Source organism: Notamacropus eugenii, chromosome 2, assembly GCF_028372415.1.
Source record: "Notamacropus eugenii isolate mMacEug1 chromosome 2, mMacEug1.pri_v2, whole genome shotgun sequence".
Lineage (NCBI taxonomy): Eukaryota > Metazoa > Chordata > Mammalia > Diprotodontia > Macropodidae > Notamacropus > Notamacropus eugenii.
Window position 1 is genome coordinate 359,731,206 of NC_092873.1, and position 21,687 is coordinate 359,752,892.

At 39.4% G+C, this 21,687-nt stretch overlaps 1 protein-coding gene across 1 annotated transcript; it reads left to right on the forward strand.

Annotated features, from left to right (window-relative positions):
• The first annotated feature begins 105 nt into the window (after positions 1-105).
• On the forward strand, positions 106-21,481 carry ARL4D (ARF like GTPase 4D). Its single transcript, XM_072646620.1, has 3 exons — positions 106-193; positions 19,274-19,523; positions 20,156-21,481. The coding sequence occupies exon 3, from the start codon at positions 20,265-20,267 to the stop codon at positions 20,874-20,876; it is 612 nt and encodes a 203-aa protein (XP_072502721.1). The 5' UTR covers positions 106-193; positions 19,274-19,523; positions 20,156-20,264; the 3' UTR covers positions 20,877-21,481.
• The last annotated feature ends 206 nt before the right edge of the window (positions 21,482-21,687 follow it).

Genomic DNA, 21,687 nt, shown 5'->3' on the forward strand with positions numbered 1-21,687 from the left:
AAATGCAAATGAAAGAAGAGGATTCTGTTTTATTACATGAATAGATGAAGAACCAGAAAAAGATTATTAGAAAAGAGATACCATCAGCTTGTTTCTGGGAAGAGTGAAATCAAAGCTGTCCAGTCCGCAGAGGTATACAGGCAGGAACATCAGTAACAGAAGGCAAGGCCAGGTGCTGCAGCTGGCAGAGGAGGTGGGACTGCGAGTCGTGCCCCAGGGTCAGGGCCAAAAACTGGAATCAGGGATTTAATAACTATTATGACCAGACAACTTACTAGCTGTGTGACCCTGGCAAGTCACTGAACTCTGTTGGCCTCAGTTTCCTCATCTGTAAAATGAGCTGGAGAAAGAAATGACAAACCCCTCTAGTAGACTGAACAATGGTCAAGGATACTCTTCATGACCCCATTTGGGTTTTTCTTAGCAAAGATATACTGGTGTGATCTGCCATTTCCTTCTCCAGCTCATTTTACAGATGAGGAAACTGAGGCCAACCGAGTTAAGTGACTTGACCAGGGTCACACAGCTAATAAATGTCTGAGGCTAGATTTGAACTCATGAAAATGAGTCCAAGACTTGTGCTCTATTCACTGCACCATCTAGCTGCCCCATAGTGTGGCAAGGGCGGTAATCAATAACTACTATAGTGGTTATGGCAGATATGATTATACTGGACATCGCTATGGTAACTATGAATAAGGACAGGGATATGAAGACCACAGTGGTCAACAAGTGTGGCAAAACATTGGGGGGTAAGGGATGGTGGTAGTAGTGGTGGTGGTAATCACCAAAATAGTTTATCAGCCACATTCAAGGAGAACATGGAGAAAACAGGTACAGATGCTACAGCAACCTATCTTGCAGGATAATAACACTGAATGGAGAGTGGTCTTCTATTGGTCTGAAACAACTATTTTGTAAAAGATGATTATTGTACAAGACTCAACTGTGTCCAATTATATCTAGCAGCCCATTTAGTTTTCTTGTTTTTACTTTAGCTTTTGCCATCTGTGTTATGATAAATGTGGATTTGTGTTTATATAAATTTTATGTGTCATTTCATGATAAATGATTCACAAAAATAAATTACTTGTTTGTTTTTCTGTGTCAGGTACTAGAGACCTCTGTAAATATGTAATTTCAAATAAGCAATAACTGAGGCACAGTTTATTTTCTTAGGGAGTCCTGGACAGTGGGGAGAAACAGTGGTCCTTAATAAATAGTGAGCAGCAAACTTTGCCTTAGCTTCTTAATTCCCTGGACAAGGTCTATGCTAAGGATTCGTGTCCATATTTAAAATAACCATAGATCTACCATGCGATTGACCAGTGTTTGTACCCCACGTACATTCTTGGGATCTTTGTGATAAGAAGTGTTAATTCAGCATGTTAAGAGTAGTAGTTGAAATTGTTTCTATCAGGTCATAGATCCCTTGACTTTTATTTTCAAGAGGAGTATCTTTTTACTAGGCATCATAAAATAAGGCACAATTACTAACTGCTTTTATGAGTTGACAAGATGTACTGAACCTATTTGTAAAAAAAAGAAAAACCATAACAAACCAAAACTACACGTCTATGATGATTATTTGATACTTGCACCGAATATGAGTGTAATTCAAATCTCATATTCCTATATCTGTTGAAACTAAATCAAAATAATGAAGACTGAAATGAACAAACCCAAGAGAACATTGTAGACAGTAACAGTAATATTGTTTTAAGAAAGACTTTGAAGGAATAAGTTATTTGGACTATTATACAAACCCAAATTAACTATAAAGGACACATGAAGAAAGATGCTATCTGCATTCAGGGAAATAACTGATAAACAGAAGTATATAAAGAAATATATGCCAATTTAGGTTTAATGGTAGCCATTTCTAGGGCAGGGTGGGAGAAGAAAAAGAATTTCACATGATAATTTTGTTGTATATTTAAAAAGAATAGCAAGTTGTGCATGGTAGATTTGCAATTTCATGTGCAATCTTTTTTTTATTGTACTGTGTTATGGAAATGCTTCTTTTATTCCATAAATTAAAAATAAAATTTAATAATAAAAATAAAGAAATGATGATAATAAAAAAAAAAGAAACTGAATCGAAGATTAACATGGGCAAGATTTTCATAATAGAACTGTAAGTAACTGTACTCTGAAGAAAAAGTCACTGCTATTGCCAAACCATCAATGGCTATTTCCTTATCATTTGAAAAGCTTTAGGATTGCTTTGACTTTTGTTGTGAAAGTTTTTAGGAAAAGTCATGGTAGGAAATCCCATAAACTTATGTATTGTTTTGTACTCCAAATAAAGGTTTTTTTTCCCCATTTTTATGTGATATCAATAAGCATTTCCATATTTAGACAAATGGGGTACTTAGAGCCTTATTAATGCGACATATTCTGTGTGATTACAGCAGGGCTTCTATACTGCAATAGAAATCAGGCCTTCATAGCTCTTGAACAGAAGACTCAAATCTTAGCTTGACATTTAATTGACTGACTAGGGTCTGTATTTTAAAATCTGGTGTATATTCCCACAGTTCTCCCCATAGATTATGGTCTTTGCTAGAACTGAAATAGCAAGTTTGTTCTTTGGGCCTGTTTGAGAGGAGTTATGTCATATGAGAAGGCTCATTTCTTATGTACTAAACCTGAAGTTTGTTTGCAATGTAATGCAATCAAGTTAAACCTTAGTCTGAGGCCTGTTGGTTTTGTACACACTGCCTTTTTTTTTTCCTTCTGTTTTCTGGATCAAGTCTTACTTCTCATTCTCCTAGGGCCTGTCAAGTTTACTTTGTATTCTCCTAGCTTTGGTTTGTCCCCTATGTTGCTGTTGCTCCATTGGCTTTCCATACAAACAGAGTGATGAAATTGGGTTTTATCAGGAATTGTTTCCCTGTTTATTCTCTTAGAACCTTAGGCAACTGGATGGAGATGATTTGTATTTGTGTTGTCAAAGACAACAAAGGTGCAGTGTATTTAGGGGAGTCGTTCCTGCAGGTAATTTACAATGTTATGATTAGGGGACAAGTTGACATTGAAATTGTCCTTTCTCTACAAATGAATAAAAGTTTTTTATCCTTACTCTTTAAAAGAGGAAGCAGAACCAGAAGAAGAAGGAGGAGGAGAGTAAGAGGAGGAGAAGGGTGGGAAATAATTCATGGGCAAAGAAGGGAAAGAAAGGAAATATGTTGTTGTTGAGTTGTTTTTCCTCCTTTTCATGACCCTTATTTGGGGCTTTAAAAATATTTATTTATTTTTAGTTTTCAGCATTCACTTTTATAAGATTGAGTTTTAAGTTTTCTTTCCCTCTTTTACCTCTCCTCTCCCCAAGATGGCATGCCATCTGATATAGACTATACGTGTACAATCATATTAAACATATTTCCACACTAGTCAAGTTGTAAAGAAGAGTTAGAACCAAAGGGGAAAATCATGAGAAAGAAAAGGGAGAAAATAGTATGCTTTGATCTGCATTCAGACTCCATAGTTCTTTCTCTAGATATAGATAGTATTTTCCATCATGAGTCTTTTGGAATTGTCTTAGATACATGCATTGTTGAGAAGAGCTAAGTCTATCAAAGTTGGTCATCACACAGTGTTGCTGCTATTGTGTGCATTGTTCTCCTGGTTCTGCTTACTTCACTCAGCATCAGTTCATGTAAGTCTAGGTTTTTCTGAAGTCTCATCATTTCTTATGGAACAATAGTTTCTGTTACATTCGTATACCACAACTTGTTCAGCCATTCCCCAATTGATGGGCATCCCCTCAATAAATATTTTTGTACATGTGAGTCCTTTTCCCATTTTAATGATCTCTTTGGGATACAGATCTAGAAGTAGTATTTTCAATACTACTACAATTTCAATACTACTACAATTTAATGTAATCAAAATTATCCAATTTGTATTTCATAATGTTCTCTATCTCTTCTTTGGTCATAAATTCTACCATTCTCTAGAGATGATAGGTAAACTATTCCTTGCTCTCCTAATTTGCTTATAGTATCACCCTTTATGTCTAAATTGTAAGCCCATTTTGACTTTATCTCAGTATACTGTATAAGATGTTGGTCTATGCCTAGTTTCTGCCATATTGTTTTCCAGTTTTTCCAGAAATTTTTGTCAAATAGTGGGTTCATAACCCATAAGCTGGAATCTTTGGGTTTATCAAACAGCAAATTGCTATAGTCTTGTGTACCTAACCTATTCCACTGATCCACCACTCTATTTCTTAACCAGGACCAGCTCTGTCCCCACTGGCTTGACCTGTGCTCAGCTCCCAGCCCTGTGTGATAGAACCTTTCTGTCACCTTCCAATTTGTCTTGGGCTAGAAATTTGCTTTAGTCTGTCATTTTGTGACTTCTGCCGCTCTAGAAATTTTTTAATTTTTTAAAGGTTTTTTGAGGGGCTTGGGGAGAGAGCTCTAGCAGGTCTCTGCTTCTACTCTGCCATCTTGGTTCTGCCTCCCAGTTCTGGGTATTAAAACCATTCACTGGCTCCTCCACTTCAGCATCTCTGCATGCTATTAAGTCAGCTAGATGGCACAGTGGAGAGAGTGGCAGGCCTGGAGTCAGAGTCAGAAAGAGTTCAAAATCCAGTCTCAGACATTTACCAGCTGTGTGACTCTGGGCAAGTCACTTGAACCCTGTTTTCCTCAGTTTCCTCATCTGTAAAATGAACTAGAGAAGGAAATGGCAAACCACTCCAGTATCTTGCCAAAACAAACAAATCAACCAAAAGAACCAAATGGGGTCATGAAGAGTCAGACACAACTGAAAATGACTGAACAACAACAACAAATGCAATTAATAACACAAATCACATAGCTTGTTGTGCTATGACTGGTAAGAGTTTTATATCAAAATTAGGAATTAAGAACAGCTAAAAGAAAGAAAAAGGAGGTGGAAGGATTGGGGAGAGAAGTAAGGGAGATTATATCTTCACTTTGCTGATTGATCTCGACTCTTGTCTGAGCAGGGGAGAGTCTAGCTATACTGACATTCCAGTTTGAGTCTCCATTCCAAAAGATGACCATCAAACTGGAGCGTTCTGTCATGATGCCACCACCATGCTTTACTCCTTTTCTCCTATCTGATTTCTTGACATTCAGCTTCTCCCAGAGACAAGGTGCTCATTCTCATGCAATCCCAGAAATTACATTGCAACCTATGGAACTTAACTCCTTAAGCTATTCTCAGGGTCCAGAGAAACTCAGTTTACACTTTAATTATAAAGGTCTAAATTAGTCTCCTGGTTCTGCTAACTTTGCTCTGCATCAGTTCATATAATTCTTCCCAACTTACTCTCAAGTCCTCATATTCATCATTTCTTGTAGTACAATAATATTCTATTACATTCATATATCATAATTTGTTTAGCCATTCCCCAGTTGATGGGTACCAATTTTCCTGCCAATACTTTGCTATTACCAAAAAAAAATGCTGCTTGGGATATTATTGTATGTATAAGACTTTTCCCTCTATTTTCTTTTTAAGCCTCTTTGAGAGATATTCCTAGTAGTGGTATCTCTGGGTCAAAGTATAATTCCAAATTGTTTTCCAGAATGATTGGACCAATCCATAACTTCACCAACAGTGCGCTGGTGTGCCTGTCTACATTTACTATTTTCATCTTCTGTATCCTTGTCTGAGGTGAAACCTCAGAATTCTTTAAATTTGCATTTCTCCCAATATTAGTAATTTGGAGCATTCTTTCCTATGGTTTTTGATAGCTTGAATTTCTTCTTTTGAGAATACCATTTGACTACTTATCTACAGTTCCACTGCACATTGATCCTATGATCTGCAGGTATCATTTGTGACTTGTATTTATCATTTCCACTTATGTGACTCACTCTTCTCCAAATCAAATTTAGCATCTTTTTCTGCAAGCCTGATCACCTTCTTACTTCTCTGTCAGTGGCATCACTATTTTTCTGGTTTCAAAACCTTGGTCTCATCCTTGACTCTTTTCTGTTTTTCTATTCCTCTATTTCCATTTAATTTACCAACTGTTGTTGATTCTCCTGTGACAGGTTCTATTTGTATTGGGTGCACTTTTTTTTTGGTGCTGCAAAATCTATACTCGTCCATACCTATCTTGGCTCTTGGCTTTCTGCAAGACTCTTGAAAACCTGTTGGATCACATTGATAACTGGGTAGTTGATTTATTAACCCACAAGGTGATGCAAGACATAATTTGGCCACTGGGTGGTGCTCTACTTTAGCCATTGGCCAAGATGGGACAGGCTCTCAGTTCCAAGGTACCACTTATGTTAAAGCAAAAGATCTCTTTCCCTCTCTTCTCCTCCCCCAGGCTGTGCAGATTTAGTCTCACTCATTACCCAATTTTAAATTTTTAAAATATTTTGACTACTTTATTTCAATATAATTAGTTGCCTCTATAATTCTTCTCATGTTATTTAATGCATTTTAAAACATTATTCTGGAAAAGGGCCCAAGGACTTCACCAGATTGTCAAAAGAGGTCCATGATACAAAAAAAGGTTCAGAGTCCCTGGTCTAAGGGAAAAGAAAACATGGAACGGTGCTCCAAATTATAATAAGTAGAGAAATTGTTATATTACTTCCCCCTACTGGCTTCCCTGTTAATTGAATGTGGGAAATTCCTTTCAGTTTGAGCAATCAGTATTCTGCATTTCAACCAGCTCACAGACAATCCACAGTGCATCCTCATACATTTTTATTGTAGTAGGAAAGTGAGTAAGATGCTTGTTAAGAGCTGCTCTGTGGAATAGCTAGCCTCATCTTCTGCTGCTGCTTCTGACCAAATTGGAGAGCCTGCAGAATGCTTCCTGCGCTCCCTGGGTGGTAAAAGAATTAGGGGCAGGAGTTATGAGTCAGAGTCCTCTTTTCAACTTCTGTAAAGAAATGCTGTAGGGGATGAGGACAGGAAGTACGTCTTTTTTCTGTGTTACTAGCCGATATGATTGGCAGAAGCTGGGAGTATGTCAGTCTGAGCAAAGAGGACAATCACTCTCTTTAGATGGGTCCTTGGCTCTGCACCCAAGGTCACAGCAGGAAGCCTTTTGGAGGGCAAAGAAAAGTGGAACTCCCTTTGATTTGTTTATTCATGCATGCAGCTTTTCCTCAATGGATAGAGCTTTGGGCCTGAGAGCATTGCCTCAGACAAACTGAGGCCTGGGAAAGATCATAATTTAGGAAGGCCGAGGTCATCCATTGCATCCCAGGACGTTGCCAGTCATCTCCATTTATGTCCTGCCACCGGACTTCAATGACTCTGGAGGATACAGTGAGGCTGACAACTTTTCGAAGCACTGCCTCACTTAAATCCAATTTACCTGCAAGTCAACGGATCAATCTTATGATGCCATTGGTCCTCTCTGAGAGCCAAGGACAAAGAATACACACCTATACAGTTATACACATGCACACACACACACATACACACATCCATCCATATATGAATGGTCCATTTAAACTCACATTATGTAGATTAGGGCCTGTTTTGAACAGGACCTTCTCATAGTATGATACACTAAAAACACGGAAGTAGGTGGCCACCTCTTTTACAACTGAAGCTCTCATTTCCTAGCAACAAGAATTTTGGGCCTGGAGTCAGAAAGACTCAAGTTCAAATCCACCTTAGATAAGTCACTTAACCTCTGTTTGCTTCAATTTCTTCAACTGGAAAATGGGGATAATAGTAGTCTCTAACTTTTAGGGTTGTTGTAAGGATCAAGTAAGAAAATATTTATTAAGTGCTCAGCACAGTGCCTGGCACCTAGTAGGCACTATATTAGTGCTAGGAAATGTAAAATATAATTTTTAAAATTATACATATATGCATAACTAGATTCATTATACCCTGGTAGACTGAGATGCTTGTCCTCTCCCATGAAGGGCCCCCAAGTGGGCATATATATGTGTTCAGTTCTATCAGAGCCTGATTTCTAAAGAAAAGGGCAAGACTCATTTTTTTTTTCTTTCTTTTCTTGTTGTGGCAATCAGGGTTAAGTGACTTGCCCAGGGTCACACTGAGGACAGATTTAAACTCAGATCCTCCTGACTCTAGTACTCCATCCACTGTACCACCTAGATTCTTTTTCTTAAATCATCTGTCTCTTTATTCTCCTACTCTGCTGAGCTTCAGGGAAAATCATCTAAAGTTAACATGGCACATATAGACTCTTTCAGTCCATCCTCAAAGCAAGGCTACTGTTCTCTTCATAGTTCTAGTTGTAACCCTAAAGGATTGGAAGTTGTTGGTCTTTAGTACTATAGCTCAGCAGCACAGTGGATAGAGTGTTGGCCCTAGAGTTAGGAGGATGTACGTTCAATGCCAGCCTCAGACACTTATTAGCTGGGTAGCTGGGGGACTCTGGGAAAGTTACTTAACCCCTATTGACTCCCCCACTCCTAAAAAAGGTGTGGGGGCAGCTAGGTAGATAGAACACTGGCCCTGTAGTCAGAAGGACCTGAGTTCAAAGCCAGCCTCAGATACTTACTAGCTGTGTGATCCTGGGCAAGTCACTTAACCCCAAATGCCTCAAAAAAAAATACTATAGTTCACAAACCTCCATCTAGCATCTTCCTCCCAATATTAATTCTTAGTTACTATCTCCACAGTATCACACTGATTTATCCTCAACATTAATCAACCAATTAACATCAATTAGTTTTTTACAAAGGGATATTTACTTAAAAGAAACTTTAAAGGTAGATAATATTTAGATAGCATAAACCCTTCGGGGAGGAGAAACAGATCAAAATGACCATTTGTGATCAAAACTCTTAAAGGGACAGTTCAGCAGTAACCAGTCCACTCCAGCCATGCCTCTGCCAGGCCTCATTCCTTTCCAGGCTGCCCATCAGACATACTCTACAGGACTTAGCTTAAATTTTGCCTTCTACCCGAGGTCTTTCCCAATTCCACCAGCTGCTAGTGTCTTCCCCTCTCAGATTACCTTCCACCTACTCTGTATATATCTTGAATATGCCTAATCATATGTCTGTTGTGTCTCTCATTAGAATATGATAATCTTTGAAGAAAAGAATTGTCTTTTGCCTTTTTCTTTGAATCTTTGGTGGTTATTATAGTGGGGCAGCTGGTGGTGCCATAATACACAAAGCATGGCCTGAAGACCAGAAGATTGATTTTCCTCACTACAACTCTGACCGCAGACACTTATTAGCTGTGTGATCCTGGGCAAGTCACTTCAAGTTTAACTCAGTTTCCTTATCTGTAAAATGAGCTGGAGAAAGAAATGGCAAGCCATTCCTTATCTTTCTCAAGAAAACCCCATCTGATTACGAAGACATGTTTGAACAACAAAAATATTTTAGTGACTGGCACATAGTAGGTACTTAATATATGCTTGTTGATTGATTAAGTCCTTTCATGGTTACTTTTGTGGCCATCTCCAGTCATCCTGATCTATATCTTGCCACTGGACCCAGATAACTCCGGAGGAGAAAGTGAGGCTGGTGACCTTGCACTGCCCTTCCTCACTCAAATCCAAGTTACTTGGAAGTCATGACATCTTCCATATGTCACAGTCTTCTTTGAAAATGAAGGACATACAACAATAACCAAGGTCACATAGCTAGTAAATGTTTAAGATGAGACTTCCTGACTCTAAGTCCAACACTCAACCCTACCCCCATGCAAAATCAGTGAGTCAGTCAACAAACATTAAGTGCTTACTGTGTGCCAAGCATAGTACAAAGCGTTGGAGATAACAGCGACTAAAAGACTTTTAAAAACTCCCTAATGAAAAGTTCTTGTTTTCAAGGAGTTCACAGTCTAATGGAGGAGATGGTATGCAAATAACACCATAGAAACAAGATATAGACAAGATAAATTGCAGATAATCAACAGAGGGGAGTCAGTAGCATTAAAGCAGACCAAAAAAGTTTTGCAGAAGGTGAGAATTTAGCTAAGACTCAAGGAAAGTCGGGAGATGGGAGATAAGGAGGGAGAATTCCAGGTATGGACCACAGACAGTGAAAATGCTTGTAGTTGAGAAATAGATGGACTTGAGAGAAAGGTAGAAGAGTAGGTACAAGAAGACTGGAAAAGTAGGTAGGGGCCAGGCTAGTTTGTACCAGTTTGTATGTTGTGTCATCCTAGTAAACTATAAGCCTCCTGAGGGCTGGGATAATTTTTCCTTTGGTTTTATACTTCTAGTACTTAATGCAGGGGTTTATACTTACTCAGTGCTTATTGAATATAATTGGGTTGTAATAGATTGATGTTGTCTGTTACCTGATTTAATATGACTAGAGTTTGCAGAACTCTAGGGAAACAGGGGAGGCAGAGGGGCATTCTGTGACTCACTCCAGTTCCCATTTTATCAGGAAGGCCCTTCCTGTAAGAGGCTATCCACTGAGCCCAGGAGTTGTGAGAATAATGATTTTGACTCTGGCCAATTCGTGTGTAGTAGAGTTGAGCCTGACAGCAGGGGGCATTATCAGCTCAGCTCACAGAGAGAAACCAGACAAGCAGCCTCAGGATACCCATTATCACCACTATTTTTCAATATTGCACTAGAAATGTTAGCAATAATAGCAATAAGAGAAGAAAAAGAAATTGAAGGAATCAGAAGAGGTAATGAGGAAATAAAACGATCTCTTTCTACAGATGATAGGATGGTTAACTTGCAAAATCCTAGAGATTCAACCAAAAAATTAGTTGAAACAATAATTTTAGCAAAGGAGTAAGACATCAAATAAACCCATATAAATCATCAGCATTTCACGTTATCAACAAAATCCTGCAAGAAAAGATAGTAAGAGATATTTCATTTAAAGTACCCATCAACAATATAAAATACCGGCCAGTATATCTGCCAAGATAAACTAGAAACTATATGAACATAATTATAAAACACTTTTTATAAAACAGTCAGATTTAAATAATTGGAGAAATGTTAATTGTTCACGGATAGGCTGAGCCAATATAAAATAAAAGCAATTTAACCTAAACTACTTGTTTAGTGCCATCCCAATGAAACTATCAAAAATTTATTTTACTGAGCTAGAAAAAAAATAACAAAATTCATTTGAAAGAACAAAAGATCAAAAATATCAAAGGAATTAATGAAAAAATATAAAAGAAGGAAGTCTAGAAGTACCATATATTAAACTGGTAATTAATAAGGCAGTAATTATCAAAAGTGTTTGGTAATCGTTTATAAATAGAATGGTAGATCTGTGTAATAGAGTAGGTATATAATACACAGTAATAAATGATCATAGTAACATCATGTTTGATAAATACAAAGTTCTAAGCTTTTAGGTTAAGAATTTACTATTTGGTAAAAAAAAATGCTAGGAAAATTAGAAATAGCAGAAGCTAGATACAGACCAATATCTCAACCATTTACCAAGATAAAGTCAAAATAGATAAATGACCTAGACATAAGCTGGGATATCATAAGTAAATTAGAGGAGCATGGAACATATTACCTATCAGATTTGTGGATGAGAACAATTTGTGAATAAATAAGAGGTAGAGAGCATTGTGGGATATGCAATGGATAGTTTTGATTACATGAAATTTAAAAAGTTTTTGTACAAATAAAACTGAAGAAACCAAGATTGGAAGGAAAGCAGAGAATTGGGGGAAAATTTTATAACCAGTTTCTTGGATAAAGGCTTGATATCTCAAATTTATAATATGAGTCATTCCCCAGTTAATAAATGGTTAAAAAATACGAACAGGCAGTTTTTGGAAGAAGAAGAAATAGAAGCTATATTATAATCATATGAAAAAAAGTTCTAAATCATTATTAATTAGAGAAATGCAAATTAAAACAGCTCTGAGATACCCTCTCCCATCTACCATATTGGCTAAAATGAAAGACAAATGCTGGAGGTAATGCAGAAAAGCTGGTACACTAATACACTGTTGGTGGAATTGTGAACTGATCCAACTATTTTGGTGAGCAATCTGGAGTTATGCCCAAAGAATTATATAATTATATATACCTTTTGACCCAGCAATACCACTATTTTTCACAAGGTGATCAGGGAAGAAGGAAAAGAATCTATATGTTCTAAAATATTTAAAGCAGCTCTCTTTGTGGTGTCAAAAAATTGGAAATTGAGGGGATGCCCATCACCTGAGGAATGGTTGAATAAGTTGTGGATATGATTGTGATGGAATTCTATTGTGCTATAAAAAAAAGATAAGCAGGTTGGTTTTAGAAAAATATGGAAAGATTTCCATGAAATAAAGGAGCAGAATACTATGCAGTAAGAGCAATATTATTTGATGAGTAACTGTGAACGATTGAGGTATCTAGGGTCATATGATCATTCATATCAGCTAAGATGGACTTATGAAGGAAAATGCTATCCAACTCCAGAGAAAGAACTGATACATGGAAGTATGTACTGTGTGATTCCACAGATATTTCTATAGCAAATGTTGGCTTTCTCAAATTTGAGGTTGGGAGGGAGGGAGACAAAATTGGAACTCAAAATATAAACAAAAATAAAATTAAAAAAGGAAACTGTCCCACTATCCTTAGGCTACAATGGCAGAGCAGATGGTAAAGTTTCTTCTTTAATGTCATTTGCACTGATTAAATTGGATCAACTTCTGACATCGAGTCATTTGATAGGAAGTGGCTGGCAGGCTAGAGTCTACATACATCTGTTCTAATGACCATCATGGTCTGTACTATCAGCTTCCAGAATAATACATACATATATATATATTATATATATATATACACACATATAATATATATGTACATATATACACATACATACATTTATACATTTGTACCCACATATACATGTGTTTATGTATATAAATATATGCACATTTATATTTTTATATAAATTATATATATTTTTATATTATATATACATTTTAAATTTATGTAAATATAAAATAGTTTCCATAATCATGAGACTCAGGGATATATTAGGAGAGGGTAGAGGTGGTAATACTGTCTAGTTGTTGGAGCATGATTATTGTTTAATGTTGTAACTAAGGGAAGTTTCCTGGAGTATCAGTTCCTTCCTCTCTCTTTATCCATTCTCCCCCTATCCCCCATTCATAGACTGTTCTTCCTACTCACTTCCTCTTACCTCTGGAATCCCTACCTCCACTCAAGACTCAATTCTCAGTGCTTCCTTTAAGAGGCCTTTCCCCATTCTTCCAGGTGTCCTCACATCTGTATCTTCTCCACTCGCATAGCTACCACCCTAGTTCAGGCCCTCACTTCATCTTCTCTGGAATATTGTAGTAACTTCCTAATTGGTTTACCTGCCTCAAGTTTCTCCCCTTTGCACTCTATCACATAGATGCCATAGTGATATTTCGAAAGGACATGTCTGACAATGTTCTCTGTTCAAGAAACTCCACTGGCTCCCCACTGACTATAGGATCAAGTGTGAACCCCTGTATTTGGCGTTTAAAGTCCCCTCTAACCTGGCTCCAGTCTAACTGCTTAGTTTTTATTTTGCTTCTGTTTCCTCTGTCAAGAAGAATGATTTTGCTGCTGGAAATTACAGAACAAATACAACTAAAAGGGAGTTGATAACCAAGCTAAGTGAGGAAATAGTAAAAGAGCCCAGTTTCCCTTGATGAATCCAAGTCTCCGGGCCCAGATGAACTACATTCTCAAGTACTGAAAGAAGTAGCAGGTGTGATTGCTGAGCCACTGTCAGCAATAGCAGGAAGATCCTGGAAAACTAAAAAAGCACCATAAGCTTGGAGGTGGGCAAATATCTTGATTTTCAAAAAGAGAAAAGACAACAGAATCTGCAAACCATAGACCAGTTTTGATTCCTGGAAAAATTCGAGGGGAGATCATTTAAAGGGATGCTCAATGATCATCTAGAAAAGGAAGCAATAATCACAAAGAGCCAACAGGGCTGTATTAAGAACAGATCATACCAGAGGTGGGAAATCTTGTCCTGTGAAGTTTGGTTTCAGTCAAAGGGCTGCACTTGAGGACCTAGAGGGCCACATGTGGCCTCTGGTCTACAAGTTCCCTGCCGTTGGGCTAGCAGACTAACCTCATTTTCTTTTTTTATGGAATTACTAAATTAGCAAATGATAATAATGCTTGGATGTTGTTTACCTAGAATGGGTTTTAGTCAGCCTGTTGATAACTTATCTCCTATTATTCTGGCAGGGAAGATAGAGAGATGTGGATCTGGTACTACTACAGTTAGAAGGATGCAGAACTGGCTGACTCAATTTCTGGAAGCATTTGAATGGTGGCAGGAAGTCACCTGGGATCTGTGCTTGTGTTTCCAGCTATCCACTGGCAGTGTTAGGGATAGGGTTCAGTGTCCAGCTAGGAAGAAAAAAAGAGAAGGGGGCAACGGCAGGAAGCTTGGGGCTGAATGATGGAGCACAGGGAAGAGGAACTGGAATCCCACTGGTTGGTGCCCTCTATGTGTCCAGGGAGGGGGTCTAGGTAGCCTGAGGAGGAAGAAGTGGGGCTTTACTGAGCTACTAATACCTCATTTTCTTTTAGGAAGTATTAAGAAATAATATTGTGTATATAGGGAATGAAGTAAAATTTATTTAAAAAAAAAATAAGAGCTGTTCCCAGAATAGTCAAAGGATATGAACAAGCAGTTTTTGGAAGAAGAAATCAAAGCTATATATAGTCATATGAAAAAATGCTCTAAATCCTAATAATAAGAGAAATACAAATTAAAACAGTTTTGAGATACCACCTTACCACCTATCAGATTGGCTAACATGACAGAAAAGGAAAATAACAAATACTAGAGGGGATATGGAAACATAAGGAGACTAATGCACTGTTGGTGTAGTTGTAAACTGGTTCAGTCATTCTAGAGAACAATATGCCCAAAGGACTATAAAACTTTGATCCAGCAATACCACCTTTAGGCCTGTATCAAGGAAAAGGACATATATATTCACAAATACTTCTAGCAGTTTTTTTGTCGTGGCAAAAATAGGAAACTGAGGAGATGTCTATCAATTGGGGAATGGTTAAACCATTTGTGGTATATGATCATGATGGAATATTATTGTGCTATAAGAAATAACAAGGAAGATGGTTTGAGAAAAATCTGGGAAGACATATGAACAGAACGAAGTGAGAAGAATCAGATTACTGTGTGCAGCATGTAATATTGTAAAGATGATCAACTGTGAAAGACTCATTTACTCTGATCAATACAAAGATCCAAGACAGTTCTGAAGGACTCATGATGAAAAATGCTATCTGCCTCCAAAGAAAGGACTAATGAACTCTGAGTGCAGATGGAAGTATAATTTTTTCCACTTATTTTTCTTGCTTTTTTGTAACATGGCTAATGTGGAAATACGTTTTGCATTATTTCAGACTATAACGATATCATTGCTTACTTTCTCAGTGGGTGAATGTGTGGCTGGAGTGAGGGAAAGAACTTGGGACTCAAAATTAAAAAAAAAGAAGAAAAATAACATTATGTAAGTGTCCTGGTCTAAAGTCCTTGATCTCACCTGAATGGAAAACCATATCAGTACTTTTAATCAAATTCCAAGAAGGCAATGTACTGTTCTAAAAACAGTTTTTTTAACGGACGACTTAATAAAGTTTTGAGGGAGAAAGTCTTGATTCCCTGAATATAAGATGAGAATAATGCCCAAACTAAAATATAGCAGTGTTTTGTTTAATCTAATTAGAGCAGAATCTCTTTGTTCTCTCTTCACCAGACTGAATGGTTTCAGAAAGCTATTTCCTTCAAATCCAACTAAAATCTCACTTTCTGCAAGAAACCTTTCCTCATTCCCCTGAATGCTAGTGCCCTTCTCTGCGATTACCTCCAGTTTATTCTGTTTATATTTTGTTTGTACAGAATTGTTTGCATGTTGTCTTTCTCAGTCAGTTACTGCTCCTTGTTTGTTTGCCATTCTTTGAATCTCCAATACTTATTAGCCCAGTGATTAGCACTGGGTAAGCACTTAAATGCTTCTGACAACTACTTAACTCCACTTTTCTCCAAGGATGCACTGACGTTGCTATTGCTGTTTTATTTAAGCAAATCAGAATTCCTAAAACTGAGCTTTCTAATTCTGTCTTATCTTATTGTGGAATTTTGTTTACCATAAAAATATGAATAGGCATGACTTGGATCAGGGAGATTTTTCAATAAGCAGGAGAAAGCTGGGTCTTTCTTTGTGTCTCTGTTTCTGTTTCTGTCGCAGCAGGAATGCTTGGATATTAGTGAATTGTTTCTGATAGACTTTTGGCTAAAATTTAAAGTTAGTTCAAGTTCTCATTACCTCTCTTCTGGCTGATTTCATAATTTGTCTTTGTGCCTCAAGAGTCTTATCAGTCTGTTCCATGTTCTCCACAACTACTAAACTTATTTTCTTTTTAAATTATTAATTAATTAATTTTTAGTTTTCAACATTCACTTCCACAAGATTTTGAGTTCCAAATTTTCTCCTCATCTCTCCCCTCCACCCACCCCAAGACAGTCTTCATTCTGATCACCCCTTCCCCCTGCCCTCCTTTTTATCACATCCCTCCCTTCTCTTATTCCCTTCTGTTCTATTTTCTTGAAGAGCAAGATAAGTTTCCATACACCATTGCCTGTATGTCTTTTTTGCCAGTTGCATGTAAGAACAATTTTTAATATTCATTTTTAAAACTTTGAGTTCCAACTTCTCTTGCTTCTTCCTTCCTTCCCCCCTCCCCCCCAATTAAGAAGGTAAGCAATTCAGTATAGGTTATATATGTGTAATCATGCAAAATATTTCCATAACAGTCATGTTGTGAAAGACTATATTTTCCCTCCATCCTATCCTGCTCCCCATTTATTCTATTCTCTCTTTTGACCCTATCCCTCCTCAAAAATGTTTACTTCCAATTACCCCCTCCTCCCATTTGCCTCCTTTCTATCATCCCCACCCCCTACTTATCCTCTTTCCCCCTACTTTTCTGTAGTGTAAGGTAGATTTTTATACTAAATTGAATGTGCATGTATTCCCTTCGTAAGCCAAAGACAATAAGAGTAAGGTTTACTCTTTCCCACTCACCTCCCCCCTCTTCCCCTCCATTGAAATAGCTTTTTCTTGCCTCTTTTATGTGAGACATAATTAACCCCATTCTATTTCTCCCTTTCTCTTTCTCCCAATATATTACTCTCTCATCCTTTAATTTTATTTTTTTGATATCATCGCTTCATATTCAACTCACCCTGTGCCCTCTGTCTATATGTATATAATCCCTACAACTACCCAAATACTGGGAAATGTCTCAAGAGTTACAAATATTATCTTTCCATGTAGGAATGTAAACAGTTCAACTTTAGTAAGTCCTTTATGATTTCTCTTTCCTGTTTTCCTTTTCACACTTCTCTTGTATTTGATTCTTGTATTTGAAAGTCAAATTTTCTATTCAGCTTTGATCTTTTCATCAAGAATGCTTGAAAGTCCCCTATTTCATTGAATGACCATTTTGCCCCTTGAAGTATTATACTCGGTTTTGCTAGGTAAGTGATTCTTGGTTTTAATCCTAGCTCCTTTGACCTCTGAAATATCATATTCTAAGCCTTCTGATCCCTTAGTGTAGAAGCTGCTAGATCTTGTGTTATTCTGATTGTGTTTCCACAATACTTGAAGTGCTTCTTTCTGGCTGCTTGCAATATCTTCTCCTTTTCTCCTGGAAGCTCTGAAATTTGGTTGCAGTATATTCCTAGGAGTTTTCCTTTTGGGATCTCTTTCAGGAGGTGATTGGTAGATTCTTTCAATATCTATTTTGTCCTTTGGTTCTAGAATATCAGGGCAGTTTTCCTTGATAATTTCTTTGACTTTGTTGTCTCCTTCTTTCTGTATGCTTTGATCTTCCTTGTCACCAAAGTAAGATTCTATAGTTGGATTGTTTTTCCTGTTTTTGCTCATTTCCCCAACCATTTACTTGACTTTTGAGCTGTTTGTGGAGGTAGTTCTCTGCTTCTAGTGGGTGCGGGGAATATACTGCCAGCTGCTCTATCCCCTCTCAGTCTGTGTGCTTAGAGCTTCAGAAACAGCCACTGCCCCTGCTGCCCCTGCTGCCCCTGCTGCCCCTGCTGCTTTTGCTGGGGGCTCCACCCCCCCCCCTACCCTGGGGCTGGGGCCAGACCTTTCTACTCTCTCTCACCCAAGTCCCACAGGTTTTTCCACTGACCTTCTAATTTGTCCTTGATGTTTTGGGGTCATGAAGTCTAGAAATCATCATAAGTGCCAGTGATTCAGGCCCTCCCCTCCTCCCACCCCAAGCCTGCTCAGGTTCCATCTATGCCAGTGGGGCCCATGCTGGACTACACTTTGCTCTCAGTCCAGTGTGACCTTCCAGGCTGTCTTGGGCTGTAGATTTGCTTCATTCCATCACTCTGTGGGTTCTGCACCTCCAGAATTTGTTTAGAATCATTTTTTTACAGGTATTTGACTGGGCTTAGGGAGAGAGCTCTAGCAGGTCCCTGCTTTTATTCCACCCCTAAATTTATTTTCTGAAAGCAGATAAGATCATGTTCTCTTTACCACTAGGTGAAATATAAACTCTTCTGTTAGATATTCAAAGTTCTTCAGAATGTGACCCCCCTCCCATCTTTCCACTAGCTCTATACTATGTTACACACACACATACACACACACACACACACACACACACACACACACGACTTTGGGCAAGTCATTTCCTTTCTAGGCTTCAGTTTCCTTTCCTGCAAAATGAAAAGATCGGACTAGAAGGGTTCTAAGCTCCCTATGATCCTTTAAACAAAAAGGTTGGGATGGAAAGAGACAAACCTCATGTTATTTTCTGTCGGAGGTTTCCCATCTTCCCTTCAACATACACGATTTATTCATGAAACAAAAACTTTTGGCATATAGAGAGTGGAATCCCATCATTTAAATAGGTGAAAACTTTCTGATGTTACTGCACGGAGGGAGGTTAGACATAAGAAAGAACTTCCCAACTTGGAATGAGGACAGATGTGAGAATCTGGAAGCAACAACCAGAGAGAATGAGGAGTGTCTTTCCCTGAAGTGGTCTAGGTAGATTAGAAGGGGAGAAATACTGTCCTGGTGGCACGATTTTTCTACCTTCTAACACACCCCCTCCCTTCCTGGGTTGTCAATTCTACCAAAGGTATCCCTCTTACGGTGCTCCTTGATCCTCTAGTTTAGTTTTCGGTATTAAAATATGGAAGGAGAAAAAGGAAATTTAAAAAAAGGAAAATGGAGGGGGCGCGGGGGAAGGCACCCCGTAGGTGATGGAAATCGTGGCTATAAATTCTCCTTTCACTCCCTCTCACAGGCCCCAGCAGCAGGAGAATCCCGGGGCTTGTCCAGATGCTGACAACTGGAACCGCCTCCGGGATGGCTGATTGGCTGATGTCACAGTGACATCACGTTGCGGGTTTTTAAGGCTGGAGTCTGGCAAAGCCTTCGCGGCAGAAGGCAGCTGCATCCCAGAGTGTTACTTTCTGAGTGGGCCCGGGCCTCGAACGGGACCGGACCCAGACCAAGGCTCGCAGAGCGCGGCTCCTCTCAGTAGCCGAAGAAAGGTATGGAGGGGTTGTCAAACTGATAGGAAGGAACTATATTATCCTTTGATCGCCTGGCGATGGGGAACTTGAAGCGTTCGTGCCGGGGCGGTAGCAGGAGGGGTGGGATGGGCGATTGGAGGAGAGCCTGCAAAATTTAGGAGGGGTAATAGGCTGCTGGGCTCCAAACCTTGACACCTCGAGTCGGGGAGACCTTTCTAGTGCCGGGAGCATCCCCTGATTAGGGCTGGGGCTGCAGCGCGTCACACGCTCAGCGAGGAGGGTCCCGGCACCCCCTCCTCTGGCATCTCGTCTCTGCTCTCCCTTATATTCACACGCCGCTCAGTTCTAGTCCCCGTAAAGATTGAAATTTTGCATCTCTGGGTGATAGTGTTTGCAGAAGTGTCTCCTCTCCGCTCTGCCCCGCTCTACCCCCTCCCCCAGCGGTATATAACACTTTAAAATAAAAGAGCAAACTAAAATTGGGAGGGGAAAGGAGAACTTTAAGCCAGACATTGTTTTTTGATTGGAGAACGCTGTGGGCTGCAGAGAATTTAATGAGAGGGAGGGAAAGAAGGGAAGACAGGTAATACTGCCTGTGTATTCTGTGCCTCCCTGCATCCCAGTCACCCCCTTGTCTTTTCCCTTTCCAGATAATCCAGCTCCGACTTGTAATCTCGCCAAGAAACTTCCTCTCCTGCACTGCTCTTAGTCAGTGAGAACTAAGACACAAGCCGCCTTGGGGGGTGCTACCATCATACCATGGGAAACCACCTTACAGAGATGGCACCGAATGCCTCTGTATTCCTGCCCCACTTCCAGGCCTTGCACGTGGTGGTCATCGGACTGGACTCAGCAGGAAAGACCTCCCTACTGTATCGGCTGAAATTCAAGGAGTTTGTCCAGAGTGTACCCACCAAGGGCTTCAATACAGAGAAGATCCGAATACCTGTGGGAGGGTCTCGGGCCATCACCTTTCAGGTGTGGGATGTAGGGGGGCAGGAGAAGCTGCGGCCTCTGTGGCGGTCCTACACACGGCGAACAGATGGGATGGTGTTTGTAGTGGATGCCACTGAGGTAGAGCGGTTGGAGGAGGCTAAGATAGAACTCCACCGAATCAGCCGGGCCTCGGACAACCAAGGTGTGCCTGTGTTGGTCCTGGCCAACAAGCAGGACCAGCCTGGGGCTTTGAGTGCAGCAGAAGTGGAGAAGCGGCTAGCCCTCAAAGAGCTGGCCACTGCCACTCTCACCTATGTTCAGGGCTGCAGTGCAGTGGATGGACTGGGGCTGCAGCCTGGGCTGGAGAGACTTTATGAGATGATTCTCAAACGAAAGAAGGTATCTTGGGCTGGAACTGGGAGGAAGAGGTGGTGAAGTCAGAGACCCATGAGGACACCACTTATTTTGGGACACTAGGGACCTGTGTGACCCTCTGTTCTTCTCACTTATGAAGGACCAGGAGCTCCCAGCCTCCAAGAAGAACAGGAGCACTGGAAAAGAACTTTCTTTATACTTCATTTTGGAATGCCTTCTGAGGGGTTAGGATTTTATAACACCACTTTTCCCCCTCACTTTCCCATTATGTGAAGTGGAGGCTGATGGAGCTGTGGACTCAGAATTCAAATGTGACTCTACCTCATCCCTACTCCTACCTTTTTCCTTCTAGGTTTGAAAAAATCAGGATGGTTTTGTGTGGAAGGGGTGAAGTTTGGGAAATGGACATAAGGTTGAACTTGAACCCCCCTCCTGAATTTTAAATTTTTAGCTGTATTTCAGACCCTAAGGGTTTGTTTTCTAAGGACTTCAATTCACAATAAATAGTCTATTTTTTTAAATGTGTGTGAAATTCTCAAGGGAAATGTCCCCTCCTACTCTGCCCCCCTTTTACAAAAGAAAGCAATGTCTGTTCTGTATTAATAGCAGTAATTTTTTTTTTTTAGAATTTGTCTGTATTAAGTTATTAAAATACTGAAACTATGGTCTTGGTAGACTGTTTCCCTCTTACAATGGGGTCTTCTTTTATTCTCCTACCCTTCCCTACACCCTACTTCTCCCCCTCTCTTGGCTCTAGTCATAGACCCAGTGGATTTATTTAGGGGCCCATAGTAAATCAGTAACTTGGTATTTTATTGGCAGGAGCTGTAAGATGTCACTGACCCTTCTCCTTTCTCACAACTCTTACAAG

Bases quoted from the DNA above. Each gene is read 5' to 3' on its own strand.
- ARL4D (XM_072646620.1), top strand. From the start codon at position 20,265: ATGGGAAACCACCTTACAGAGATGGCACCGAATGCCTCTGTATTCCTG.